This window comes from Pleurodeles waltl, chromosome 6, assembly GCF_031143425.1.
Source record: "Pleurodeles waltl isolate 20211129_DDA chromosome 6, aPleWal1.hap1.20221129, whole genome shotgun sequence".
Lineage (NCBI taxonomy): Eukaryota > Metazoa > Chordata > Amphibia > Caudata > Salamandridae > Pleurodeles > Pleurodeles waltl.
In genome coordinates this window covers 576,476,180-576,501,556 of record NC_090445.1, presented here as the reverse complement: position 1 = coordinate 576,501,556, position 25,377 = coordinate 576,476,180, and the positions used below count along the sequence as shown (strand labels likewise).

General features: G+C 42.2%; 1 protein-coding gene across 2 annotated transcripts in view; it reads right to left on the bottom strand.

Moving 5' to 3' along the window:
• Positions 1–25,377, bottom strand: part of SRPK1 (SRSF protein kinase 1) — a 516,348-nt gene that overhangs the window by 361,399 nt on the left and 129,572 nt on the right. For both annotated transcript variants that reach the window (XM_069238761.1, XM_069238760.1), the window contains exons 3-4: positions 21,716–21,840; positions 1,972–2,080 (exon numbers count right to left, since the gene is read on the bottom strand). In XM_069238761.1, the coding sequence (XP_069094862.1) occupies positions 1,972–2,080; positions 21,716–21,840 (234 nt within the window). The remainder of the gene's footprint in view (positions 1–1,971; positions 2,081–21,715; positions 21,841–25,377) is intronic.

Sequence of the window (25,377 nt, the reverse complement as noted above, 5' to 3'; positions counted from 1 at the left end):
GAACAAATCCTGCCCTTGCTGCTTCCTGGTGGATTCAGGATTCCTGCATATAGTTAGCGAATGCCCAACAAACACTTCCTACTAACGGCAAGAGGCCCAAGGCCTAGAACATGTAGCACACTGCCCAAACCTCGAATCATTAGACATCTATTGGGCCTCTACTACAGACCCTCAGCTACCAAGGTATGCTGGGCACCAGGTTCATTGATCAGGGACTCGCACTAGCTAAACAGGCAACTGCCATGCACTGGAGCGCGCCTGATGGCCACCAGCATAGTACATGGAAAGAGGAGCACTTGAGATGGGTGACAGCTGACGAGGTAGCTTTGCAACAGGAAGAACAAACAGGGCTATGCTGCCATGCCATTGCAGCAGACTAGGCATCTCTCATCACTATTTTTCAAGAGGGAGAAGGGGAGAATTCTGGTCCGCAGTCCGAGGAGACAAACACAGCACACCCTGGTTGCTGTATGCAGCTTTGGCTGTCACTCACTTATGATAGAGCCAGATAAATGGAGTGGGCGACCTATGACATACTACACAAATGTGCTTGAGTAGTGAATATGACTGCTAATTAAGGAGACCGCTGGTTGGGAGCAACTGGTTTGCATGTTTGTTTCATTATGTTATGATTTCAATTACCAAACTTCTGCGATAAGTAGTGTTCTCAAGACATATGGTATGTGGCAAACGGGGTACTTGCTTCAAAATGATGCAGAGCATTGAATATACTGTTACTGATGAAACTACTGCTAAAAACTTTTTTTTTTAAACTAGTTGGAACGCAAAGCCCTCCAGTTTCTGATGTCTGTGACAAATCAAATTCTGAAACCAATTTCTTGAGGTGGTGGGGTAAGATTGTCTTTGCACTTTAAGCAATTAACTGGAAGGAGATGCTGAAATAGGAGATGTTGCAGAGGAAGGTCGTCACAAGGGAGAAGAGGGCCCAAGACTGAGCACTGCAAATACAACGTAAGGGACTTTGGTGTAGACTGAGTAGAACAAACAGAGTGACTACATAATCAGGAGACATTTTAGCTGAGCGCATTAACTCACTGGGACAGTACAAAGAAAGAGGACACTGGCACACAAAATGCAAGTTATAAATATGGCCACCACCAACGCTTTATGAGTGGAATGAAGTAGTGCTGCAATATTTCAGTTACGCAGACAAAAAAAAGACCATGCACCTGAGAAAAAATAGAAATAACTAGAAAAATGCAAGAAGAAACTGGAACTTGTAATGCACATTACATTCAGCATTTAGGTCAGCTCAAATACCAAGCACATATTCATATATATTAATAATACAATGGATGTAAAATGGGGCCAAGTGATTAGCAATACCAAATAATATACTAGGCATTTCCCACACTCTACCAAGGTCACGTCGATCATTGCAAGGGTGCAATACATAAACTTGAGGCCACTAACAAAAAAACTTCCAAGGATCTTTTGGTTGTACCATATAGGGAGCCGTCACTGGACATCATCTAAAAGAGACTGCAGATTAAGGTATGATTTATTTTGCATGACTGGCAAAAACATACAACAAAATCCAAAACTACTACCAATTCTTTTTTTTTTTTTTAATTAAAAAAAAAAAAAAGTCACGCCCACTTGCTGAAGAAAACAGCTCTCCATACTCACATGTAATGCAGAGCAGTTTAAGACGGCCACTGCTCCTGTCCGTCTTTATGGGCCTGACAAACAATATGATAATGGTAATTGCTTGGAAACATGGAAACAGAAGGTAGAAGACTCTACACCTTCAATCGACAACAGCATTTTCATTAATTAATTTAGTAAAATACAGACTAGATTTGATCAAGGTGAAAAAGTGTGGCCAGATCACAGAACAATGTTTTGTATTAGTTATGTCTTTTCAGCATGTCTCATATTACAAATCAGCAATGCTTTACATTCTATGTGTTCTCAGTAAACAGAAGTTTATAAATTAGTATTACTCACTGCAAGTCCCAGGAAAGCCACACGGTTGAGAAATGGCCCCAGCCCAACTTTCGGATGACATGGTACCGCCCATTGAAAAGATCTCCAATTTTTACATGGTGATATCCTCCTGGAGAAAAAAGAAAGTCTTGGCATTGAAAAAAGCAACCCGCATGAAAACAGTGGGCGGCGAATAATGTTTTCCTAAGACAGCCAAACCTCTCAACATGCTCAACCCACCCCAGAGGCACACCACATTACTTGAAAATACACACAATGGGCAAATTCAGATCTTCATCTTAATGGGCGTACCCCTTTTTTTGAATCTCTGCACATTTCCGTCCTCATGTGATTAAGACGAAATATTCACCTTTGTATGAAGAAGAATCATAACACTGATATTTTAATTGTATTGATATAGCATCCCCTTACGAGGCGTCCAAGTGCTTTTCGGTGAGTAGCACACTACTCCGGAACCCAAAAGGATTAGTGGTGGATTAGTATAGGGGAATAAGAGATTGGTATAAGTATAGGGAGGTATGATTTAATTTGAGCAGAGGACATCAAACTGTTAGTTGGACTGAATAGAATAATGCAGGTATAAATGACGGAAGAATCCAGAAGTGATAACTGGAAGATCATAGTAGCAGGATGAGGTTTGGGATGAGTTTAGGAGAGATGGAGGAGGGAAGTCTGTAGAAAGGGATTGGGGGGATCATAGACGTAAAATGGGGTTTGGGATGAGTTAAAGGAGAGAGAAATGAGGAGACATTTAGTAGGTTTGTCTCGGAGATCATAGTAGTAAACTGGGGTTTGGGGTAAGCCAGGACGGGTAGAGGGGGGAAGAGTCTAGGAAGGGTTATGTTGGAGATCATAGTAGTAGAATGGGTTTGGGATGAGTCAGAGAGTGGCAATAGAAGACAGATTGATAAAGATATAGGGTGATGGTGAGATACAGTAAAGCTTTTGAGAGAGTATTGTTTTTTCTTTTCCTCTTGTACAGTACGACTGACGTAATAAATATATAGATACATGATTACATGGTAAGGGACTATATATGTAAGGAATATAATATACTTAGATTTAATTTGTATCGTATCAACACAGACTTAAGAGTTGCATTATTTAAAGTTGATTTATTTGTGTACTTTTAGAACATTATTTTATCTTTCCTCAATATTTCAATAGTAAAATGGTTGCAAATAGTTGATAATATTGATCCATTGCGATAGACAAATTAAAAAACAGAGACTCTTAAGCGTTCTGTCTAATAGCACAGAAATTATGCAATGACCTATGAACACGTTAAGCATAGAATATACACACATTTTATATATATATATATATATATATATATATATATATATAGTAAGTAAAATATAGATTTGTTAAAGCAGGCGTAAAGAGTATGTATATATTTTAAGATAAAATAATTATACATATTTCCACACAGAAATACACATATCTAGATATATATATATATCATGAAATTATAAATGTTTACATATAGAAGGATAAGCAGCCCACTGCTGTTTGAGTATGGTGGTTATGTGGTGGTTCTGAAAATAAGACAGCTATCCTTCGATCTTCAGGGCTCCAAAAATCAACACGACCACTCACTATGGAGTTTGATCAGGTCAAGCTATTTTTAGGACTTACTTGCCCCTTCTTGTGAGCTGACAAAGAACAGGTGTTCTGTTAAGTCAGAACCTGAAGGAGCAATTAAAGATTGCTTTAAATGTTGTTCTTGTACGTCACATTTGCTTTGTGTACACAGACAGAGGTCAAAGGTCAGCTTGTCTCACAATTAATTTTCCTTGGAGTGTAAAATAAAAGGATATAGGGTGTCCGGTTTGTTTCCCACAACACAACACTTAAATGACTAAGCCAAACATACGAACAATTCAAAATATATTTCAGTAGTTGTGAAAGACAACTTTTTGTATTTCTGTGACGAAAAATGATTTCAATAGGATGAAAACAAATCAGAATACTTTGTGTTGATGTGCAAAGGATATGTTGTCTAAAACCCAATTTTCACAGATTGTTAATACACTATATAATTTTATCAGTAAAGCTGCAAGTTAGTGGAAAGGTTTTTGGACATTTCTTAAAAATGTACTGTGTGTAGATGACAATATGCTACCACAGCATGGTTTAGTAATATAGTTATTAAACATGAGTGTTTAAACAAACAGAGAAACACTCCTGCCGTGATGGCAATGCTGTTAGTAAACTAAAAGCAAGTCATGGGTCATGTGTCCCCTTATATGTGGGCTAGATTCTTGTGATACAGGCAGAAAACTTTAGACTACTTAATCCTACAAAAGAGGTTTTTGACCTGCAGAAATGCTGAGCTCACATAGTTGGAGATAGAATCATATGTGAGAATGAAGAAAAAGTCGACTCTGTAAACTATTTGCCAGAGATCACACAATGGGACCAGTTTACGGGTCAAGTACATAATTAGGTCGAGTAGATTATTCAAGTTACTGGACCTGCAGGTGTACTAACAAATGATATGATTTTTCGAAGCCTGATATTTATAGTTGAGGGTACTGAATTCCATAGTTTGGCTGCGTGAACAGATGCCAATCTTGAGTGGAGGTTTCTTTGATGAATGTATTGGATGTTTTTTTCCTGATGTAAAGCGATACACTTCTATGAATTGCTTTGTGGGTGATACAAAGCAGCTTGAAAGTGGATCTTCTGGCATCTGGTAACCAATGTAGGGCCCTTAAGGCAGGTGAGATGTGGCTTGTGGCTTTACAAGTTGGAGTAGTCTGGCAGCAGAGTTCTGTATGCCTTGTAGTTTTTTCATAGTAGTTAAAGATGATCCATGGTAGAGGCCATTGGCGTAATCAAGTTTAGACAGCACAAGAGAGATAGTAGCCTGAACCTTGTGTGGAAATCCAAGGTGGGGGAATGTTTTGCTTTACTTTTGACTGAGCCAAGATATACATACTAAAAGGAGTCGAAAAGACATTTATTATAGCGTTTTACAAGGTTCGTGAAGGAAGGTTTGAATAGTGAAAAGTGTACTTTCAAAATGTGCAACAACAACTTAAGACCACGTATAATGAATCTTCAATCTATAAACAGCAAATATATACATGCAAGGATATAAACACATATTGAGATATATATATATACACACACACACACATATATATATATATATATATATATATATATATATATATATATATATATTTAATCATCGTATGGCCTGTCAGATGCTTCATCTTTCTCATGCCAGCAAGAAGATGACCCCGTTCAACTGTATGAAAGATCCTCAACCTCACGGGAAAAATGTCAGGCATTTGACGTCCAATCCTGACCGAGGTCTCGGAACTCATTGCTACTGAGCAGGTCCACCTTTTTATAGCTTAAACAACCATGGAAAGAGCCCTCTAGAGGACGCCCCCTCTCAGATGGAAATATTTAAAAAAGCTGGCTAGTTTAGGTAAACCTTGAAAGGAATGTGTCGGGAGCTGGCCACCTTCCCAAGGCACGCCTCCCAAAGTCAAACCATTCTCTTGCCTATGATGAACACTAGCTTGTTACGGTCTTATTGTACGGATTGATTACTTCCTACATATCGTGAACCAGTCCTAGCTCTTCGGTGAGAAGGAAAACACGTAGAAGTAGAAAAACACATTGCATAGCATGTGTGCACGAAAAAATACTTTAACATGGCGGTGAGTCTAGGCTGAATACAAAATGGAGTCTATAACCAGTGACCACTGAAGTGACAATAGGCAGCTAAGCCAGGTGTAAAGCGGTGTGACACGACATCAGTGGTCAACATGCAAATAACATTACATTCCACCCTTTGACCAGTGTGTCGTGTAGCCTACCGGCTTTCTTTGGTCTAAAAACTGCAAGCAAATTAGGAATACAATGTACACAGCAACATAATGATATAAGAACTAATGCTACAACAATTCCACCAAAAACTTTGTGTAATTGTCCAAAATCAGGTAACCATTGAAATAACTAGTCCCACCATCCCTGATCTATATCCAGATTTACCCCTTTCACTAATGTATGTAGGGTATCAATGTGGGCCTGGATAGATTTAGAGTGGTCAGAAAGATTAAAACAACACATGCCTTCAAATTCTGAACAACAATGGTTCTGTTGTAGTAAAAGATAATCTATAGCAGCTCTGTTTTGTAATGAAGCTTTCCTGGTACCACGCACATCTAGTAAAAATTCAAATAAAGAAATAGAAGTATGGTTAATATTTTTAACTATAAGACATGTTAACTTATTGATTAACCTAGTGTTGTATAAGGTTACACCAGGCACGCCTACAATTGAAAGACTTAAGCTTAGATACTCCGATTCGGATAATAGTTGAATATCTGAATCACAATTTTCATCTAGTTGCATAACATCTCTGGGATAGCGAGTATGTATTGAGTTAAATGGAAACATCATGAGTCCCGGCCGTGTAAAAGTACATGGCCTGCCCGTTATGTTAGCTGGAATTTAAGTGAAAGTCAGGTTTCCACACGAAAACAGCCAGCCAACTGGCAATTTGACATGTTTAATATGACTGGCGGCAGTCGATAGATGACGACAAACCATATGATTCGACATATTTTTGCAATGTCTATCTGTTCGGTAAAAGCACAAAAGTCTGTGTTCCCATGGTAAGTTTTGAGAGGTTGATGTTTTATTTTCTAAGCGCAACTGAAAGCATTTTCCGATGCCATAAGAATTACAGGGGATGTTGTAGACACACAAGTCACCGGTAGTAATGTTGTAGGTGATCATATGAGTGAGATTGTCCCACTTTTCACTGGTTGTTTCCTGACAGTCCCTGCAATACTCATAGGGACTGAAGTGGATTTCAACATTATGTTCTTGCACGTCTTTGTCCCGGTTAGTAGCATTTCAAATTTCTAAGATGCTTGTTGGCATTGGTATGGCGATCAAATATGTTGACAAAACATCCACAGTGCTTCGCATGACGCCCATACAGAAATAGGATCTGTTGAGCACGGTTCGCACCAAATGAATCCAAATGTTGTCATTCAGATGCAGTTTAGGTGTTGCATGATGTGGTCGATCAATCAAGTTGAAATCGGGGGTGTTGGGTCCCTCCCGACCCCACACGCACATGCCCAAAAGGAGACCACACAGAACACTTGCGGCAAAAACAAGCTGTAGTATGACCTGTAGAAGAAACAAGTATGAGCATTATCGTAAATGCATCCATTACTTACGATTAATGGTATTACTCCTAGTCCTACTCCCTCGCCTTCCTTAACCAAAGAGGCTTCTGTGCCTCACCTAGACCCCTCCCCTCTCTTTTTAAAAGAGCCCCTAACCCCACCCATTCCTGTACAGAAACAAGCCAACGAAAAGTCAGTTGTCCTGTACCGTGAGGGAGAGAGGGAGGGAACTAAGGAAAGGGAGGGAACTAAGGAAAGGGAGGGAGTAGGACTACGAGTAATGCCATTAAGGGTAAGTAATGGACTCATTACTTTGTGTCCGTCCCTCGCTTTCCTTAACCAATGAGATATAGCAAGAAAAACAGGAGACAGACAACTGAGTTGCAATGCAGAAAAAAACATTTAATCACAACCAGGTCATATACAGAGAAAAACCCCTATTGCTTCATAGAGGACAAAACCCTGTGCCCCAAAACTGCCTCCAAACACCCCAATTCAGCAATACAGTGGACGGAAACATCCAAGTAGCGGCTCTACAAATCTCCACCACCGAAGCGCCCTGCAACTCAGCCACAGTAGCAGCCATACCCCGTGGAGAACGTCCCTGAATCCCAGCAGGAGGCACCACTCCTTTCACATCGTAGGCCAACAGAACCATTGACCGGATCCAGCGACTCAGGGAAGCAGTAGAAGGCTTTTGCCCTTTCCTAGCAGGACCAAAATTCACAAACAAAGAATCCCCCTTACGGAATGCCGTAACTGCCTGTAAATAGCACATCAAGGCCCGTCGTACATTCAAAGCATGTAATCTGATCTTCTCCTCATAGGAAGGGTCAGGACAAAACGCAGGAAGAATCACCTTTTGTCAACCATGAAAAGCAGAATTAACCTTAGGCACAAAAGAGGGAACAGCCACCAGCACAACCCAGTCAGGAAAAACTTTGCAAAAAGGAAAAGAGCAGGATAAAGCACCCAACTCCCCAAATGCCTGGAAGACATAATAGCCAACAAAAAACAAGTTTTCAGCATCAGATGTTCGAAATCAATGTCCCCCCCAAAGGTTCGAAAGGAGGGTCGGTAAACACATCCAAAATCAACTGCAGATTCCAGCCAGGGAAACAATGCACTGGTCTTGGAAATAAATTCACCAGACCCTGAAAAAATTTGGCCATCAAATGACTTTCATCCTCCAGATTACGCCAAGAACTCCGAAAAGCTTGGATCGCTGACCACTGAACATGTAGCGTAGCCACCCACAACCCCATACGCGCCCCATCCTGCAAAAACTGCATGATCACAAACAGAGAAGCAACCGTAGGGTCAATATGCTGTCGCAAACACCATGAGGAAAAAACCTTCCACTGATGTCCATAGGAATGCAACGTGGATTTATGCCTAGCAGCCTGCAAAGTCACAGCCAAAGGACCAGGCACCCCCAGCCCCGTCAAACCCCGCTGTTCAACCTCAAAGCCATCAAGTGCAGTCCCTGCAAGGATCCCCGGGAGAGACCAGGAAACACCAGCGGAGAGGGACGGAGAAGAAGAACCCACTGCATCCCGAAGGTCAACCGCTGAAGCAGATGAAACCAATTCACACGCGGCCACTGGGGAGCGATCAAAATCACCTGAGCCCCCACCTGCCACACCCTGACAAGAAAGGAGCGAATCAACTGAAAAGGAGGGAACGCATAAAGAAGACCCTGCAGCCAAGGACACGTCAGACCGTCCACTGCCCTTTGCGTTTTCCAGAGAGAGAAACAAGTCCACAACCAGATGACCCCATTTCCGAACCAGGTGACAGAATAGAGGCACCCGGAGGGAGAGCTCCCAGGAGGAAGGAATGACCCTGCTCAACTGATCTGCCAGAACATTGTCCGACCCCTGAATGTACATGGCACTAAGAGACAGAACCGAATGCTGGACCCACACAAAAATCGCCAGAGTAACTAGATTCAGTAAACGGGACCTGGTCCCTCCCTGCCTGTTGATATAGAACTTGGCCACCAAGTTGTCCATCTGCACCAACACCGCCTCCCCTTGCAAGAGCGTCTGAAAATGCACCAAAGCCAGCCAGATCGCTGTCCACTCCTTCCAATTCGAGGACCTCTCCGATTCTCTCAGGGACCAAAACCCCTGAACCTGCCCCGACCCCAGCCATGTCCCCCATCCCAAGAGACTGGCATCTGTCGTTAACACCACATGTATCGGCAGAGACAAAGGAACCCCAATCTGTAGATGAGCCGGCACCATCCACCAACTCCTTGCAAATGAAATGCGACACAGGAATAAGAGTCCACAGAGTGCAAGGATCCGGAGACCATCGGGATAGCAACCAGTTCACCAGACCAGGATGAAACCTCGGCCAAGGAACCAAGAAGATCACTGAAGCCAAGTGACCCTCCAGCCGTAACCACTGAAGCGCCCTGGGAGCCACTTGAGACAGTACAGCCATCACCTGAGCCTGAAGACCCATCCATGTCCTGTCTGACACAGTCACCAAACCCCACAGTCAGAAATCGAGCCCCGATAAATACCAGGTCCTGGGAAGGCACCAAATCTGATTTCCCCCAATTGATTAAGAAACTGACCCTGTAGGACCCCCAAGACCCTTTTTTAAAATAAACCACATTAGATCTTTCCCTGGAGCCTGAATCAAAAGATCGTCCAGGTAAGGATGGTAGAGTCATCCCTTCCCCATGCAGAAGCGCCACAAGAGGAGCCAGCACTTTTGTGAAGACCCTGGGAGCGGATTTCAGGCCAAAGGGAAGAACACAAAACTGAAAATGGTCTGGACCTATTGCAAAGCACAGAAACCTTTGAGAAGTCACTGTGACAGGCACATGGAGGTAAGCATCCTGAAGATCCAGAGATCTAAAAAAATCCCCTGGCAAAATGAGAGGAAGAATATCCTGAATGGACAACATCTGAAGTGCACAGTCTTGACCCAAGAATTCACCCATTTTAGATTCAAAACAGGAAGGAAACCCCCTGTCAGCTTTGGAACAAGGAAGAGAACAGAATAAGTCTCCTTTCCCTTTTCTTCCACGGGAACCCTGCAAATGGCCCCGTTGACAGCAAGGACTGGACTCCCTCAACCAAAGCCTCCCGCCTGCCTTCTTCCACAGGTAAAGGAGTCGGATGAACCCCAGTGTCTGGAGGAACAAGATCGAACTCTATGGAGCATCCATTTTCTACAATGTTCAGGACCCACTGATCAGTGACATCCTTTCTCCATTCATAAAGAAAATGTCTCAGTCTTCCTCCCACTGGCCATGCTCCAACACCTTGATTGTCAGGACTCGTTCTTAGCAGCCCCTTTTGCAGAAGGAACAGACCTCTTAGGAGAAAACGTAGGCTGAAACCTACGCTTCCTGGAAGATGAGGATTGAGGATAAAACTTTGGATTTGGAGAGGACCTGGATTGCTTATTCCACCCTTTCCTAGATGTGGAGCTTCCTTTATAAGGTAATGTATGCTTGCGGTCCTTAAAGGCCTTAGAGATCATTGCAGGCAATTGATCCCCAAAAAGAGTCTGACCCTCAAATGGAAGTCTTAGAAGAGCCACTTTCTCCCCAGGATCAGCCTTCCACTGACGCAACCAAAGAGACCAGCGTGCCCCAATCACTGCCCCAGAAGCCATAGCCAAAGAGCAGATAATATCCTAGGAAAAATCAGCCAATAAACGGGTCTGTTGTTCCATCACAGACTGTAATTCAGAACACTCCAACCTATCCTACACAGCCACTGCAAGTTAGTCAAAGTCCTGAACCAACGACTGCACAGAATAAGCCGAACAAATACCAGCCCGAAGAGTCAAATTTCAAGAAGAAAAGGCCCTCTTCAAACCAGAGTCCACCTTCCGATCGGTGGCATCAGAAAAAGTACAGTCTTCTGGATTGACTGCTGTTTTACTAATCAAGGTAACCAGCATGGAATCTAAACACACAGGAGGTAGAGCAGCCTCTCCTTCCAGGAAATACAGTTTTTGCAGAAAACGAGGAACCTGGGCTTTGTCCACCTCCTTCCATTCCCTGAAAACCATGTCCTTAACAGGCCCCACAAAAGGAATAGCAAACCAAGAAGGAGTCACATATTGAGGAAATAGGATAGAATCCTCCCCGTAGGTTGAAAAGCAGGACAACCCAAATTGTCCCAGACGTGAGCCAGAATACTCCACATTTCCTCACAAGACACATATTTGCACCCAGAAGACGTAGAAGGACCATCCCCCTCAGAAGAAGAGGAACCAGCAGCTTCCATGGAGGTGGTAGCAACAGAAGGACGACCTGTACAAACAGCCCCAGCCTGGAGAGCCCTGGAAACTGCCACCTCATCATGTCCTGAACTTCCTTACAAGACTTAAGAGGAGCAGAACCAGCCATATCAGTCCTTTCCACTCTGGTAGACTGAAACAGCACCGGAACCCCCTCATCCTCGGAAGATTAAGAAGAAATTACTCTTCTACATTTTGCACCCTTCTTCGACATGATGACAGCAAACTGAATAAAAAAAAAAACACCTTCCCGGGCTTTAAAAGGCCAAAAACGGCCTTTCTAAGCACCAATCACATAATGACTCCTCAATCGCCTCCCTCCTACCCACCCCCCCAAATCAGGATAATCAATGAAAACCTTTAAAAAAAAAAAAAAAAAGCGAGCCCAACCCCAAAACCTGCAGGAACAGGCTGCCGGGCGACCGAAGTGCTCCGTGACATCTGCAACCCGGAAGCTCAACCCCAGCCACCGCAGAGCTGTCCGACAGCATCAGACGATATTGCTGGAAAACCACAGAGGAGCAGCCCCCCGCACGCCTCTAACAAGCTGGTTGCAGAGTGATGGAAAGACGACACCAGAGGCCCCACGACCAGCGCTGCAGGAGAGAGCCCCCCTCAGCCACGCCAAGGAGGAGAGAAGAGTTAAGTCTCACCAGGTAAGGAGACTAAAGAAAACAGGAATGGGTGGGGACGGGGAGCTCTTTTAAAAAGAGAGGGGAGGGGTCTAGGTGAGGCAAAGGAGCCTCATCAGTTAAGGAAGGCGAGGGACGGACGGGAGGTAATAACATTTATCAGCTGGAATATGTTCCCATTTTTTTCTTTCCTGGTTTCATGATCAACAGGACATTGTTGGGGCCCTTTGCTATAAAGTCTGCAGGTTCTGGAGGGCCATTTGGGGATTCAATCAACACTTCAGCACCAGGGTTTTTATCAGTGGAACCGAAGCCTCCCTTCCCACGTACAGTAAGAAGGGCTGGGTATGTCCCCTTCCTTACCAATCCTCCATACACTGGAATTATGACAAGTTGGGCAATTCTGTCTCCAATTTGAATGAATAAGTCAACTTCTCCACAATCACTCTCCCTAAAACCTGAATACCTTTACGGGCCAACACAGATCTGGGAGCAATGAATCCAAAATGCTCTGGGGGAATCTGTATTCCAACACCTGTTTCACACAAAGCTATGTCTCGAGGTTTTAGTCTGTAAGCTTGTAAAGCATGTAAATCAAGACCTGCAGATTCAGGTGTCGCTATGTAAGGAGCTAACGCTCCACGTTTTATTTCCCAGTATGTGATGGTATTGGTGGCCACATGTGGTTGTATTTGCAAAGCTGGAGTTAACATTTGCATCAAAGCGGTTTCAGCATTTGTTATTGATCTATAGTTCAGAATCTGGAGGGCTTCATTTAAATGCTCTCTCCAGTTTTTCAAAGTTCCATCAGATAATTTTCACAATTGAGCTTTTAGTAAACAATTCATTTTCTTAATCAGTTCTGAGGGCTGTTGATAATAAGGAATATGATATATCCACTCAATATTGTGCTGAGAACAGTAGTCCTGTACCAATTTGCCTTTAAAGTATGACCCATTGTCACTCTGGATCTGGAGTGGTACTCCAAAGTATAACATTAACAAGTCCAGATTTCTGATAGTATTGTGCTGAGTACCACGTTTGCAAGGGATAGCAATCAAGTATCCAGAATAAGTGTCCACTACGGTGCAGGCGTATTAACACCCGGGACTAATCGGTAGTGGGCAATGTAATCAATTCAGTGCTTTGCTTGTGACAACACCTCTCTGTGTTCCTGATTCCACTGAATGCCTAAAAACTTCAAATTTTAAGATGGTCCTTGTGTCTTCTCTGTGTTAATCATCCACCCCTTACTCTGCAAGAGTTCCACCATTCTCTCCAACTGAACCTGCACCTGTCCTTCTGTCTCTCCCTGAATCATCACATCATCAATGTAATGGGTCAGTTGCACACCCGGAATGACAGAAACTTCATCCAGGTGCTCTGCCACCAGCCAGTGACAGATAGTGGGACTATGTAAGCACCCCAAGGGTAAAGATAACATCTTAAATTGTCTGCCACATGGGAAAATGAAAATTGCTCTTGGCATTCCGAAGCCAATGGTATTGAGAAAAAACGCATTTGGCAATATCATGTAGTGAATCCTAGTTTGTTTTAATGGGATAACAGGAGTTAGCTTAGCCTTTGGCTTGCAGACTTGTGCCCCCGTCACCTAGTGACTTTTAACCAACTTAGTTTGCTCTGTCTTAGCCCTTTTATTTAATTCATTCTTCCAAGATGGCTACCTTGTTTATAGTTAGGCCATTTGTTTAGCTTTATGTTATCAGTGCCACCGCGCTAAGGTGTCAAATAAAGCGACAAAGACAAAAACTGTAGGTGTTCACATTAGGTACTTTCCCTCTTCACACTTTTGAGGGAATTGTTTATATTAATTACCGTCCCAAGCATGCTGTGTTATCTATTATTTGGGAACAACCTACGTCAGGGGTCCAAGTAGATCTGTATAAATGCATCACACTTTAGACATATAATCAGAGGGATTCCAGCCAGATACCATCGCTGCTATCGATGCTGCACGTCGCCTTGACGCTGACCCGGACTTCGTGTTTCTACGGAGTCTGAGCACAAGACCACATCCTAAGGTAACAAGGGTTGGGGGCTCTTTCCAGGGACATGGCATTGGCAGATTAGGTTTAAAATACCCAGCTCTCCTCTAGGTAGAAGGTTAGGCCTATTATGATAGGGTCTTAGGACATATACACTCTGTCTTTCCATGTTATTGCAAGATGGTGGGGGCCTTCATAATCATGACTCTTGTCTTTACAATTCTATCTCTTGCACTGTTTATTATCCTAATCATCTCCCTGAGATGTAATACTTTTGAGTCCATGCGTAAAGGCTGCCACAAATCACCTTTAACTGTTTGGGTTTTGGTGAGGTAGGGTTGGAATTACAGTTGCAACTTGTTGTAGGATAGGCATAGTCACCTACAAACATAAATACGGTCATCCTTAAACCAGCAGTCTTTCCCAGAGCAACAGTCCTACTACGACAAGCGATAGTAGCATACCATGTACCTGCTTGTTTCTATATTTGTTCAATCAGAGTGATGGTGTCTGGGACCGCGGCTGTCAAAGGAAGTGTATATTTATTCAGTTTGTGGTAATCAATAGTCATTCTGTACCGCCCGTCAGGTTTGCGATCAGGCCATAGAGGATTGTTCCATTCAGTAGTAGTTGGAGCTATTACACCAGCCTCAAGCATGTCTTTTGTGGTTTCACTTATTTCATCATGCCCTCCAGGAATGCGTTACTGTTTCAAATTAATTACCTTAGTTGCCAAGGGCACCTTCACTGGGGGAATTTTTAAAATGACCCACTTTCATGGCAGCCACTGAAATGTATCTTTTTATTCCAAACTGATAGCAACCATCATCCAAATACAGAGTCATTCCTTTCAAAATGTAAATTCCAATTATGTATTCTAAAAGAGGCACAATCAGCACAGTATAATATATTTTTGCTGTTCTCCTTATTTTCATTTGTATTGTGGTTTGTACAGCGGGGGTCTGCCTTCCTCCAAGCCTGTGATGGTGTAATACGGTCCGTTAAACTTCTTAGGGTTCCCATAAATCAAAGAGGCCGCTCCGGTGTCAACCAAGGCTCGGACGTTTTGCAAATTTTTGTGTTGCCAGTGAATTTCTAAATCAACATGTGGTCTGTTATCTCGACGAGCCCAACGTTGTACCGGAGCTTGGCCAGTTTCCTAGTCTGATTTAAACTTGTCAACTTTTGTGAGATCTGGATATATGCTTTCATATTTGCAAGCAGGCTCACCCCTGTCTCTGTTTTCAGAAGTTAACCAGTCACTGTCCAAGTTTTCCTCACTCTCTTGTGATGAAATATTTTTCTCCCTTTCCTTTCCTTTCCTTGATATCTGTGACTGACTCTGTGTTTCACACTTGTTATCTTGTTTGCTTATCTTTCAACTGCCTTCTTTTCGATTCAAGCCCCTTTTACAGTACATTTCCCACAAGCTTTTGGTATCTATCCCATCAATCTGTTCTTTTTTGACACCATCTTTTAGTAGCGCCGTGAACATGTCTATTCTGGACACTCGGTTGTCATCTGTGCGACCCTCAGACCTCAAAGATCTCTCAGGTTTATCCCAAATTCCTAATTCACCTAACTCTCTGACTGCTTCTATTACATCTTTCAAAGCCTGCCCTGTCTGGTTGATTAATAAGGTCATACTTACTTGCTTATGGGCAGGTGGAGCAAGGCGACTTATTTTGTAAGCTGTCCATCTAACAATTGGTGTGCGGTGCCAAGGAAAATAGCAGATTTCATTGCCTCTTCCTTAAGTCTCTGCATTGCATCACATAATGTATACCATGGTTTCTCATTAGGAGGCCGCTCTGCATCAGTGGGGTATTTCAAATTACATCCCTCAACCACTAGTTGTAACAAAGTAGTCTGGTGGTTTCCTTGAAAACCCCTGAACTGTTCCTGTATTAGTGGATCAGAACTTAGAGTACAGAACTTGCGAGTCCCCAATATCTAACATAACACCGAAAGTACCAGTTTCAAACAGCCTCACAACCCAAGCATGTAGGGACTCCCCCGTTCTCTGTTTAAAACGATCCATAATGTAATTTACTTCTTGCTGAGTGTAATCCTCTAAAGCCTGTAATGCAACTCCTGCTGGATCTTGTGGTGAGTGTTGCAGTTTTCGTCTAAAATTAGGTTGCGCATGTACCACATTGTGTTCATGTAGATTCCCCTGTTCCCCACCTTTTTCACTCTCCTCGCCACTAGAGTTTGACAACTCACTGCCTGTCCAAACACTATCCATCCACAACGAATCTGGGCACCAATTCAAACCAGCATTAGCTATAACTAAATGAGCCTTTTTCTGATTTATCCTTCCTATACGTTTACGATATCTGTGTTGAGCTATTTTGATCACATCTCGTTCTGCAATGGTTTGATACATGTCTGCCTTATCTTGTAATAATTTATTTTGGCAAGACAACATACTAACACTATTCTTTGGCTCCACAAGCTGCTTTTCCAGCTGCTCACTTACCTTTTCTAACTGTTTATATTTACCATGCATTTTTCTGTAGGCAAACAAAAGTATCCACCCTCGTCTGCCAAGAACTGAAAGATCATTCCCTTCAACCGGTACTTTCCTTAAGCGTGACAAAACATCAGCTGGTTCCGCTTCGTTCAAACATTTGTCCCAGCTTTCTGACAAACCAGCTGAATGTGAAAATTCACTAGCTAACTCATCATAAGGACTAGCTAACTCATCATAAGGTGCACAGCACCATCCAGGAATTTGAAAAACATTCTTTTCACACACGTTTTGAGAAGCAGATGTTTTAGTCTTCCTATTAAACATATTTTAACTTTTAAATGTACACATCTGGCCTACAAACTCTTCCCTTGCCGAATTACGCCAAAGTATTTTGCTTTACTTTTGACTGAGCCAAGATATACACACTAAAAGGAGTCGAAAAGATTCTCTGGAATGCACTTCTTAATCTGAAGACGACATTTATTATTGCGTTTTGCAAGGTTCGTGAAGGAAGGTTTGAATAGTAAAAAGTGTACTTTCAAAATGTGCAACAAGAACTTGAGACCACATATAAAGAATTTTCAACCTATAAACAGCAAATATATACATCCAAGGATATAAACACGTATTATTGATATATAGAAGATGACCCCGTTCAACTGCGAGAAAGAGATCCTCACTCTCACAGGAAAAATGTCAGGCAATTGACATCCAATCCTGACCGAGGTCTCGGAATTCATCGCTACTGAGCAGAGCCACCTTTTTATAGCTTAAACAACCATGGAAAGAGCCTTCTAGAAGACCCACCCTCTCAGGTGGAAATATAAAAAAAATGCTGGCTAGTTTAGGTAAACCTTGCAAGGAATGCGTCGGGAGCTGGCCACCTTCCCAAGGAACACCTCCCAAAGTCAAACCATTCTCTTGCCTATAATAAACACTAGCTTGTTACGGTCTTATTGTACTGAATGCTTACCTCCTACATATCGTGTACCAGTCCTAGCTCTTCGGTGAGAAGGAAAACACGTAGAAGTAGAAAAACATATTGCATAACATCTTTGCACGGAAAAATACTTTAATGTGGCAGTGAAGCTAAGCTGAACACAAAATGGAGTCTAGACCGAATACAAAATGGCCTATAACCAGTGACCACTAAAGTGACAATAGGCAGCTAAGCCAGGAGAAAAGCGGTGTGACACGACATCAGTGGTCAACATATAAATAACATTACAGGGAAGATAAGTTGCAGAGTTTTCATGGTAATGAAGCTTGCTAGTTTGTCCACTTGGACATTCACTGGTAACTTGGAGTCCATGGTAATTCCAAGGTTTCTAATGTCCTTAGATACTTTAGGAGGTGGTCCCAGATCATCAGGCCAGGCGCAGAGTGGGTCATAATTTTTTCAATCAACATAGGAGTATTTCTGTTTTGGAAGCATTCTTTTTGAGATGGCTCCATGTCATCCACTGATTAACGGCTCTGAGGCAATTGAAGATTTGGGAGTTCCCTACGTCTTTAGGGCATTCCATTTTAAGGAGTATTTGTGTCTCATCTGCACAGCTGTCATCTAACTCATCCCACCCTGGTAAGATGATACTACCAGGGCGTACTCAATCTCAAGTGGGGCTATCTTGAAGGAGTTCTTAGAAATTATCTAACTGGACAGGAATCTCGGGTCCAAATCTAAATGTAAAATTATCTCAGGATAAGCCACAAAAAGTTTCCTTTTTAATTGGGAGTTATCCAGGATATAATTAAAATAATACCAACAAGGTATTAAGGTCTTTTTTATTTGGGTATTATGCCCGAGTCATACCCCATAACACTGAAGTAAGGGTGGGGAATTTCCAAGCCATCCCTATCAAGGGTCAACATGTTTCGCGTCTCTGTGGTCCATACGGATCCAGTGACGCTTCTTCAGGACCTAATGACTATGTGTATCTCCTAATCGTAAAATGTGTGGATTGCTATTGCCTGAAATTTTCAGTAGCTTGGAAGTGGCTTGGAAATTCCCCACCCTTACTTCTCTTTTGTTATAGAGTGATTGATCATTATCTGTTTCACTCTTGTGACTACTTTTTAATCTTGGCCTCCATCCCTCATCTGGACTAATAAATTGATTACCCGCTACAGGTTTAGAGAGCCAATTTTAACCCCGTTCCCTTATCTCCTTTCTTTCATACTTACACTTGGGGTCGTGGCATCATCACTTAAAAGATCTCCAGCAAAGAGCCCCCCCATTTGGGGTGGTGCCCGTCAGACATTGCAGTGCCGGTCTGACGAGGAGCACTTCCGATGATGAAGCATGACATACTTCTGGATGTGTGAGGTTTTTTGCTCCTAAATTTTAGGACCCTCTTTCTGTATCCTTTCTCTCCTTCTAGCGAGAACAATGTATTATATTTTTTGATGAATTAAATGTATGTTCAATTTATCCTGGGAAAGGAAACCTTCAAAGAACCAATTTTATGTAATCTTCACCTGCAAACATGTTGCCTGGTATGACAGCCACTTATAGCTAGCAAAAGGAAATAAACAGCAATCCCAGCAAAATGTTCTGAACGCCACCAGCTGAATACCCAACAATAAAAACAAGTAAGGATACTCAGATCACTGTTGCAATGAATATCAGAATCCAAAGCATTCACACATTGCAACCTAGAATGCAATTGCTTTTGTGGGTTTCATCCAGCATCTAGAAATATATTAAGAAATACAGATAAATGGAACTAACGTCCGGATGTCGACAAGACTGGATTTTTTTTTTTTACTGTGATAGTTTGTTTTGGCCCATAAACTGTGACTGACTGGCATAAGAAACACCGAAACTGCAGTACAGCTCTAGCATAAATGTACAATGGTGCAGCAACGTCTTCCCCAGTAGTCATGCAAACTGATGTAAAAAAAAAAAAAAATGCAACTGTTTTCCCAGTCCAAAATAATGCACTGACAGACCTGTTTTTGGTGGGCTTTTTGTGCTCATTTTTTTAGTCATTCACTTTTCGAAATCTGAAATGTTTAGACATTTTCAGAAGCGTCACTGTAACTGAAAAGGCCATCAGAAGGCTCTCACTCTGGACTCATAAATAACTATTTGTTGTCAACGAGGACAGCACTTTACATGGCTCCTTCTCAAGTCAAGCAGCCAAAATAGCAGATTTAAAGTCCAGAAAGTTATTCAAATATCATCTGTGCGGCTTAAGATCATACCAGCCATGTTTCCCCTACATAAATACTGAGCTACTAAAGGACAGCCTTAGCTCAAATTCTTCCAAAGGTAGTCTTGCTAGAGCCACAGTGCACTTATACCTAGATAATGACTGAGAAGGCCAGTGAACGAAAGTACTACCAATACTGCAATATTCCCTACTCTAGAATCCTGCGCAGCACTAACACTTGCCATATCCAATAAAACAGAAAACAACTACATGATGTAATCAGTTTGAGCCAGTTCCAGTGGGATCACTCTCACACATGTACTTCCAAAATGGAAGTGTTTCAGAAAGACCAATAAACTTCTCTCGCAACATCAGTAATTTTGTCGTCATCCAGTAATGATCCCCAACCGGTGGGTCAATATCTGCTTTAACTTGAACCACATATTCAATGATTGTAATTACAGCAATCAATTGAATTTCAGAACACCTTCTAAAGTTGTTTCAGTTCTCTACTAGACGCAGACCATTATATTAAATCTTTGAAGTTACAACAAGCCCACAATACCAGTATCAGGTTTGCCAGACAAACTTTTTATCATTAAATAATCACTTCACCATCATCATATTGAAATAATGGTTTTAAATTTATTGCACTTCCCCTCAAGTTCCCGGCAGAGAGATGTTCAAGTAAAGACAAATTCACACAAACAGGGAGTGTAGAATACAGTGTTGACATAACATATGATTTTGCCAATTAAAATCAAAGTCAAAATCTTACTCAAGTAGTATGGTTGATTCTTGACATAGTTCATCCTGTATTCCCAGGTCATCTTACTACAGAAAAGCCACACCAGTGCAGCTCTTAAAAAAAGAAACATACATAAAGCACATGTATCTCTCCAGTGCAACCATGCACACTTTCTCCGAAAGGATCCCCAAACACTGACTGCAGTCATCTTACATGACCCCAATTCCTACACCTCTACAGAGGAGACAGGTTTTAATGGGAAGCCTAGACAACTACTAGTGGATGCAGGTTCGCTTTCTCTAGCAACTTTGTCAGTCTCACGCTGGATAGCACTTCCAATGCCTCCATAAGGACATAGAAATAGCTCACTGTAGACAAATCCCTTTGAAGTTTTCATCATCAGTGTCCTGTTCAGAGGCTGGGTCAACCAAGATCACTGAACTGCAGGGTGTGTATCAGCTGGCCATTGTATTAAAGGACAAGCAAATGTTCCTAAAACATGAGCTACAGACTATCCTGGGGTGGAAGTGTAAGGATCACCATAAGAAACTAAGAGATGGTGGTTTCGAGACCAAAGGTAATGTCTAGAGCTAAATCCACTTAAGGCTGTGAGGAGACTGACACACTGCCGACCGAAGAAGAACATTGTTGGCGTTAGTACAATGGTTTGACATAAAAGTAGGAACTGGTTACAAGGAAGACAAAAAGTTGGTAAAAACCTACCAAAATGACAGGGGGAATATCTTGAAATTATGGTATGAACCGTATGGCTGTGCACTTGATGATCAGTGTATAACAGATCACCCGGAATAAGTTTGCTTGCTTTTCTATTGTGATATTAATCATAACGTAATGCTTGCAAAAATGCAATAAACATAAATACATAAGCAGCTACCTAGATCATTTTGAGATCGACTCTTGATGTTCAGAAAGGTGAGCAGACATGTTGGATAGCTTGGATGCTGTGGACATACTGGCAGACTATGCTCTAGCCACCTCTGGGGGCTCAGACTTCAGGACCAGGTTTTTCCCTGTGCTATGTCTAATATACTAAACATAAAATACTTTAAAAAAAAGTGTTCTATGAGCTACATCTACCACTGCACAAAACCTGCCTTAACTACTACAGACGAAGACATCAACTTGCTAAGCAGATGTAAAGGGAAAAGGGAAGCTAGCATTCAGAAACAAGGCTATGAATGAAGTAATCCTTCTAGTTCCTGAGGGGATGCCCATTAGAATTAAAATGGCTTGACATTCTCACTCTCTTGTTATTAAGAGAAAAATCACCTTTGCGATAATCACTGGGATCTTCTTGCTCATCATCATCAGAACCAAGGATCTCCTCTTCTTCTTCAGGCTCCTGTGACTCATTCTCACACTCTCGGGTGGAACCTCTGTGATGAGCATCAGACCTGAAGTTAAAAAAAATAATAATAATAAAGTAAGACCACGTGAAATCACCTAATGGAAGAGTTGTTAGGTGTTCAAAGAAAATGACTACATCATCCCTTTATATAAATTATTTGGAAAGTGAGTAAAGATCAATGGAATACTGATTTTATGTCGGGACCAGAGGAGAGGATTATGCTCAACTTTCCTTAATTTTTATTACTTTCAGCAGTTGTTTAAAGAAAATCACCTTTCCCATAACCCCAGGGGTACGAACTACAAAAAAAAAACGCAACTAATGAACAGTCCACAAAACATCCATTTATGAAGCCCCTTCGTCAGACACTTCATCTTTCTTTTCTGCTTACAGAAAAAGTAAGCGCCTACATTATTCGCTTATTTCTTACTGTTTAAGCCTATGGTATTGTTTTATTTGAGGTTAACGCTTGTGTAGCAGGCCGCGGAAGCACATTCACCGTTCCAATTGTGGCTTTTTTAGGGCAGCAAGAATGCAGTGAGGGTTTGCTGCCCGTAGAGGGCAGAGTGCGGTCACAGACATGTGTTGAGCATCTCTCTGATCCACAGGGAAGGGGCATCTCATTTAAACAGAGGCGTTCTCTCCACGGACGCGCCTTCCTCATGGCCTCAGACGCTTGGGTTCTCTAAACAGTCCACTGTTTCCAAATAGTGTTCTATGGTTCCCCGGTCCAACTCTCTTGTCCATGTCCCACTTTTTTTTCTTTTTTTTTAAAACAGGAGCAGGCTACCTTAATGTATTAGGAGGTTCAGACGTGCTCAGAAAGGAGGCTATCACCCCGCCAATTCTAAACCCACGGAGATTCCTGTGGACAAATGGGAATGGCAGACAACAACCTGTCATCAACTTGAAGGAGCACAATGACTGGTTAGTCTACCACTATTTCAAAATGGAAGGAATCAACCTCCTTCGTGACTTGGTGCGTTCAGACAGCAGGATGTTGTTTCTAGACCACAGGTACGCATGTTTGACAATCCCAATTTTTCCACCACATCGTAGTTTTTTTTTGTTTTTTTGGTTTACAGTTCCAGTGGTGGGGTCCACTCTACGAGTTCTGGACCCTTGTCTTTGTTTTTGACCCCTTGGTGCTTCACCAAGGTTCTGAAACCAGTGGTGGAACACTTAACGGCGCAGGGATACCACTTGATCATTTACCTCAATTACCTTCTCCTAATGGATCAGTGCCTAGTCTGGTTGCGAGATCAACTGCAATACACAATTCATCTCCTGGAGAGCCTAGGTTTCCGCATCAATGCCAAGAAGTTGCTGCTGAAGCAATCCAAACAGACCACCTTTTTGGATTTTGTCATCAAATCAGAGGACAAGACTGTTTGCCCTCCCACACAATTGCAAAGATTCACAGAGAATTGAGAAAGACACTGTCCAAACAATAGACTTCCTTGCCCAAGTGGTTCGGATAGTGGGGCTCCTATCCTACTCTATTAAGGCACTATTTTTGGGCTGTATGCATTATTGGGCCTTGCAACGGCCCAAAGCCTTCCATTTACGCAGGGGACTTCAGTATTCCAAACAAATTCCCCTGGTGGAGAAAGTGAAGACCGAAATGCTTTGGTGATTGTCCCACATGGAGGTGTGGATTGGCTGCACCATATTTGGCTCAGTTTCAGACCTGCTCATGGACTCCGGCGCCAGAGAATCCGGTTCGGAAGCACAATACAGCAACTCCTTAACTGTTAGAAAATGGTCTGCAGACAAGCAGACCCTTCACATCAATTGCCTGGAGCTCATGGCTGGGTCTTTTGTGGTACAATGTTGAACCAAAGACAAGGAAAATTGCTGTGTTCCAGTGAAGTTGGACAGTTTTTCAGCAGATCAATACATAAATCATCTGGGTGGCTCCAGATCCAAAGTCCTGGCAGATCTGGCCAAACAATTTTGGTATTATTGCCTGGCCAGCAATATATCAGTCATGGCGGAGTACCTTCCAGGGGCCTCCAATGAGATAGTGGATTGGTGCTCGAAGGAGTGGCCTGGAAGAGTTTGACATTTTGATCCTCAGGTTTTTTCCCAGCTCAAATCAATGCTGGGGTCTTTTCTCAATGGATCTGTTTGACTCTCAATTGGATCATCAGATCCCACTGCACATCAGCTGGGAGCCAGATCCACGGGCTTCACTGACAAATGTCTTCCTGCAGAGCTGGTCAGAGGAAAATGGCCTTATGTTCCCTCCCTTCGTCGTGAGGCTGGGAGCGCAAGTTCGTAGACAGCTGGCAAATGTGTGGAGATCTAAAGTGTGGTTTCCAGTTCTTCTGGAACTTTCTTGGTATTTTCCAATCTCTCTTCCACAAGCTCTCAATATTCTTCAGGATCCCACAGGTCAGAGTCACCCATTAGTCCTCCAAGGCAGTCTACCTCTCACGGCTTGGAGGATTACCGGGAGAAATGGAGAATCCTGGGACGTTCACAAGACACTCAAAGATTATGGTCCACAGCTTGAGACCACAAAGTGGTACAAATCTGCATTGTCAAAGTGGGTTAGTTGAACAAGAAACAGCAGCCAAGAAACTTATTGCTGCACTACCTGAAGTTACCACCATGTAAACAGAACTCAGTTGCCCACCTCTAATGGCCAGCTACTCATTGGCAACACATTGGAGACATTTAAAGCAAAACCAGCAAAGCAACAACAAACGTATAAACACAGGAAACTTCATCCAAAATAAGACTAGTTGATTCTTTTCATATATTCTGACTTGTATTCAAGTTCTTCATCCAAAAACAAAAGTGCAGCCAATGCGTTTCATATAAACAAAGACTTCCTCAGGGATGAAAACATACAAAAGACATATATAAAACCAGAGATATATGCCGTAACCACTGCATATTAATCTAAGAACAAAAAAGTGCAATAAAGACATCATTCAAGATTTCATTAATTCTGCATTAAAAAAAAAAAAAAAAAAAAAAAATCTATCCATGGGCAACAACAACATTATACATCTCATAATACCCACATTGCAACCAAAACAAATTAGATAAGAAAAATAGAAAAGAAAACCATAAAAGAGGTCATCACCAACTAAAATATTTGAAACAGTTGCAAAGTGCAGCTTGAAAAAGAAACAGAAGAGAAGATGTGGCAAACATGCATTGGGCCTCATAACCCATTCTTATTTGGTATGGTCAGAAACATTCCTTCATAACAGATGTTTATATGTCCTTATCCAACTTTAGTCCTCAACTAGCATCAGTCAAACCAAACATCACAACATGAATACAGAAAACTCACATTATGACCAGATAAAAAGGATTGTAATGGGAAAAAAGGGAGGAACCCCCATAACATCCGTGCAAAAACCATCCTGATATCCCTGATATATGTAGGAAAACTCCCCAATGGGGGCCATGCCTGTTCTCAAGTAACTTTTTATCCCAGATATATCCATATGTAAGGATGGTGTTGTGCAATAAAGTCCCCATACCCACAGCAATCCGTACCTCCAATGACATTAGTGCAAGTAATGGCCAAATATCCCTTAAACGTAGATAAATGCTCCCCACC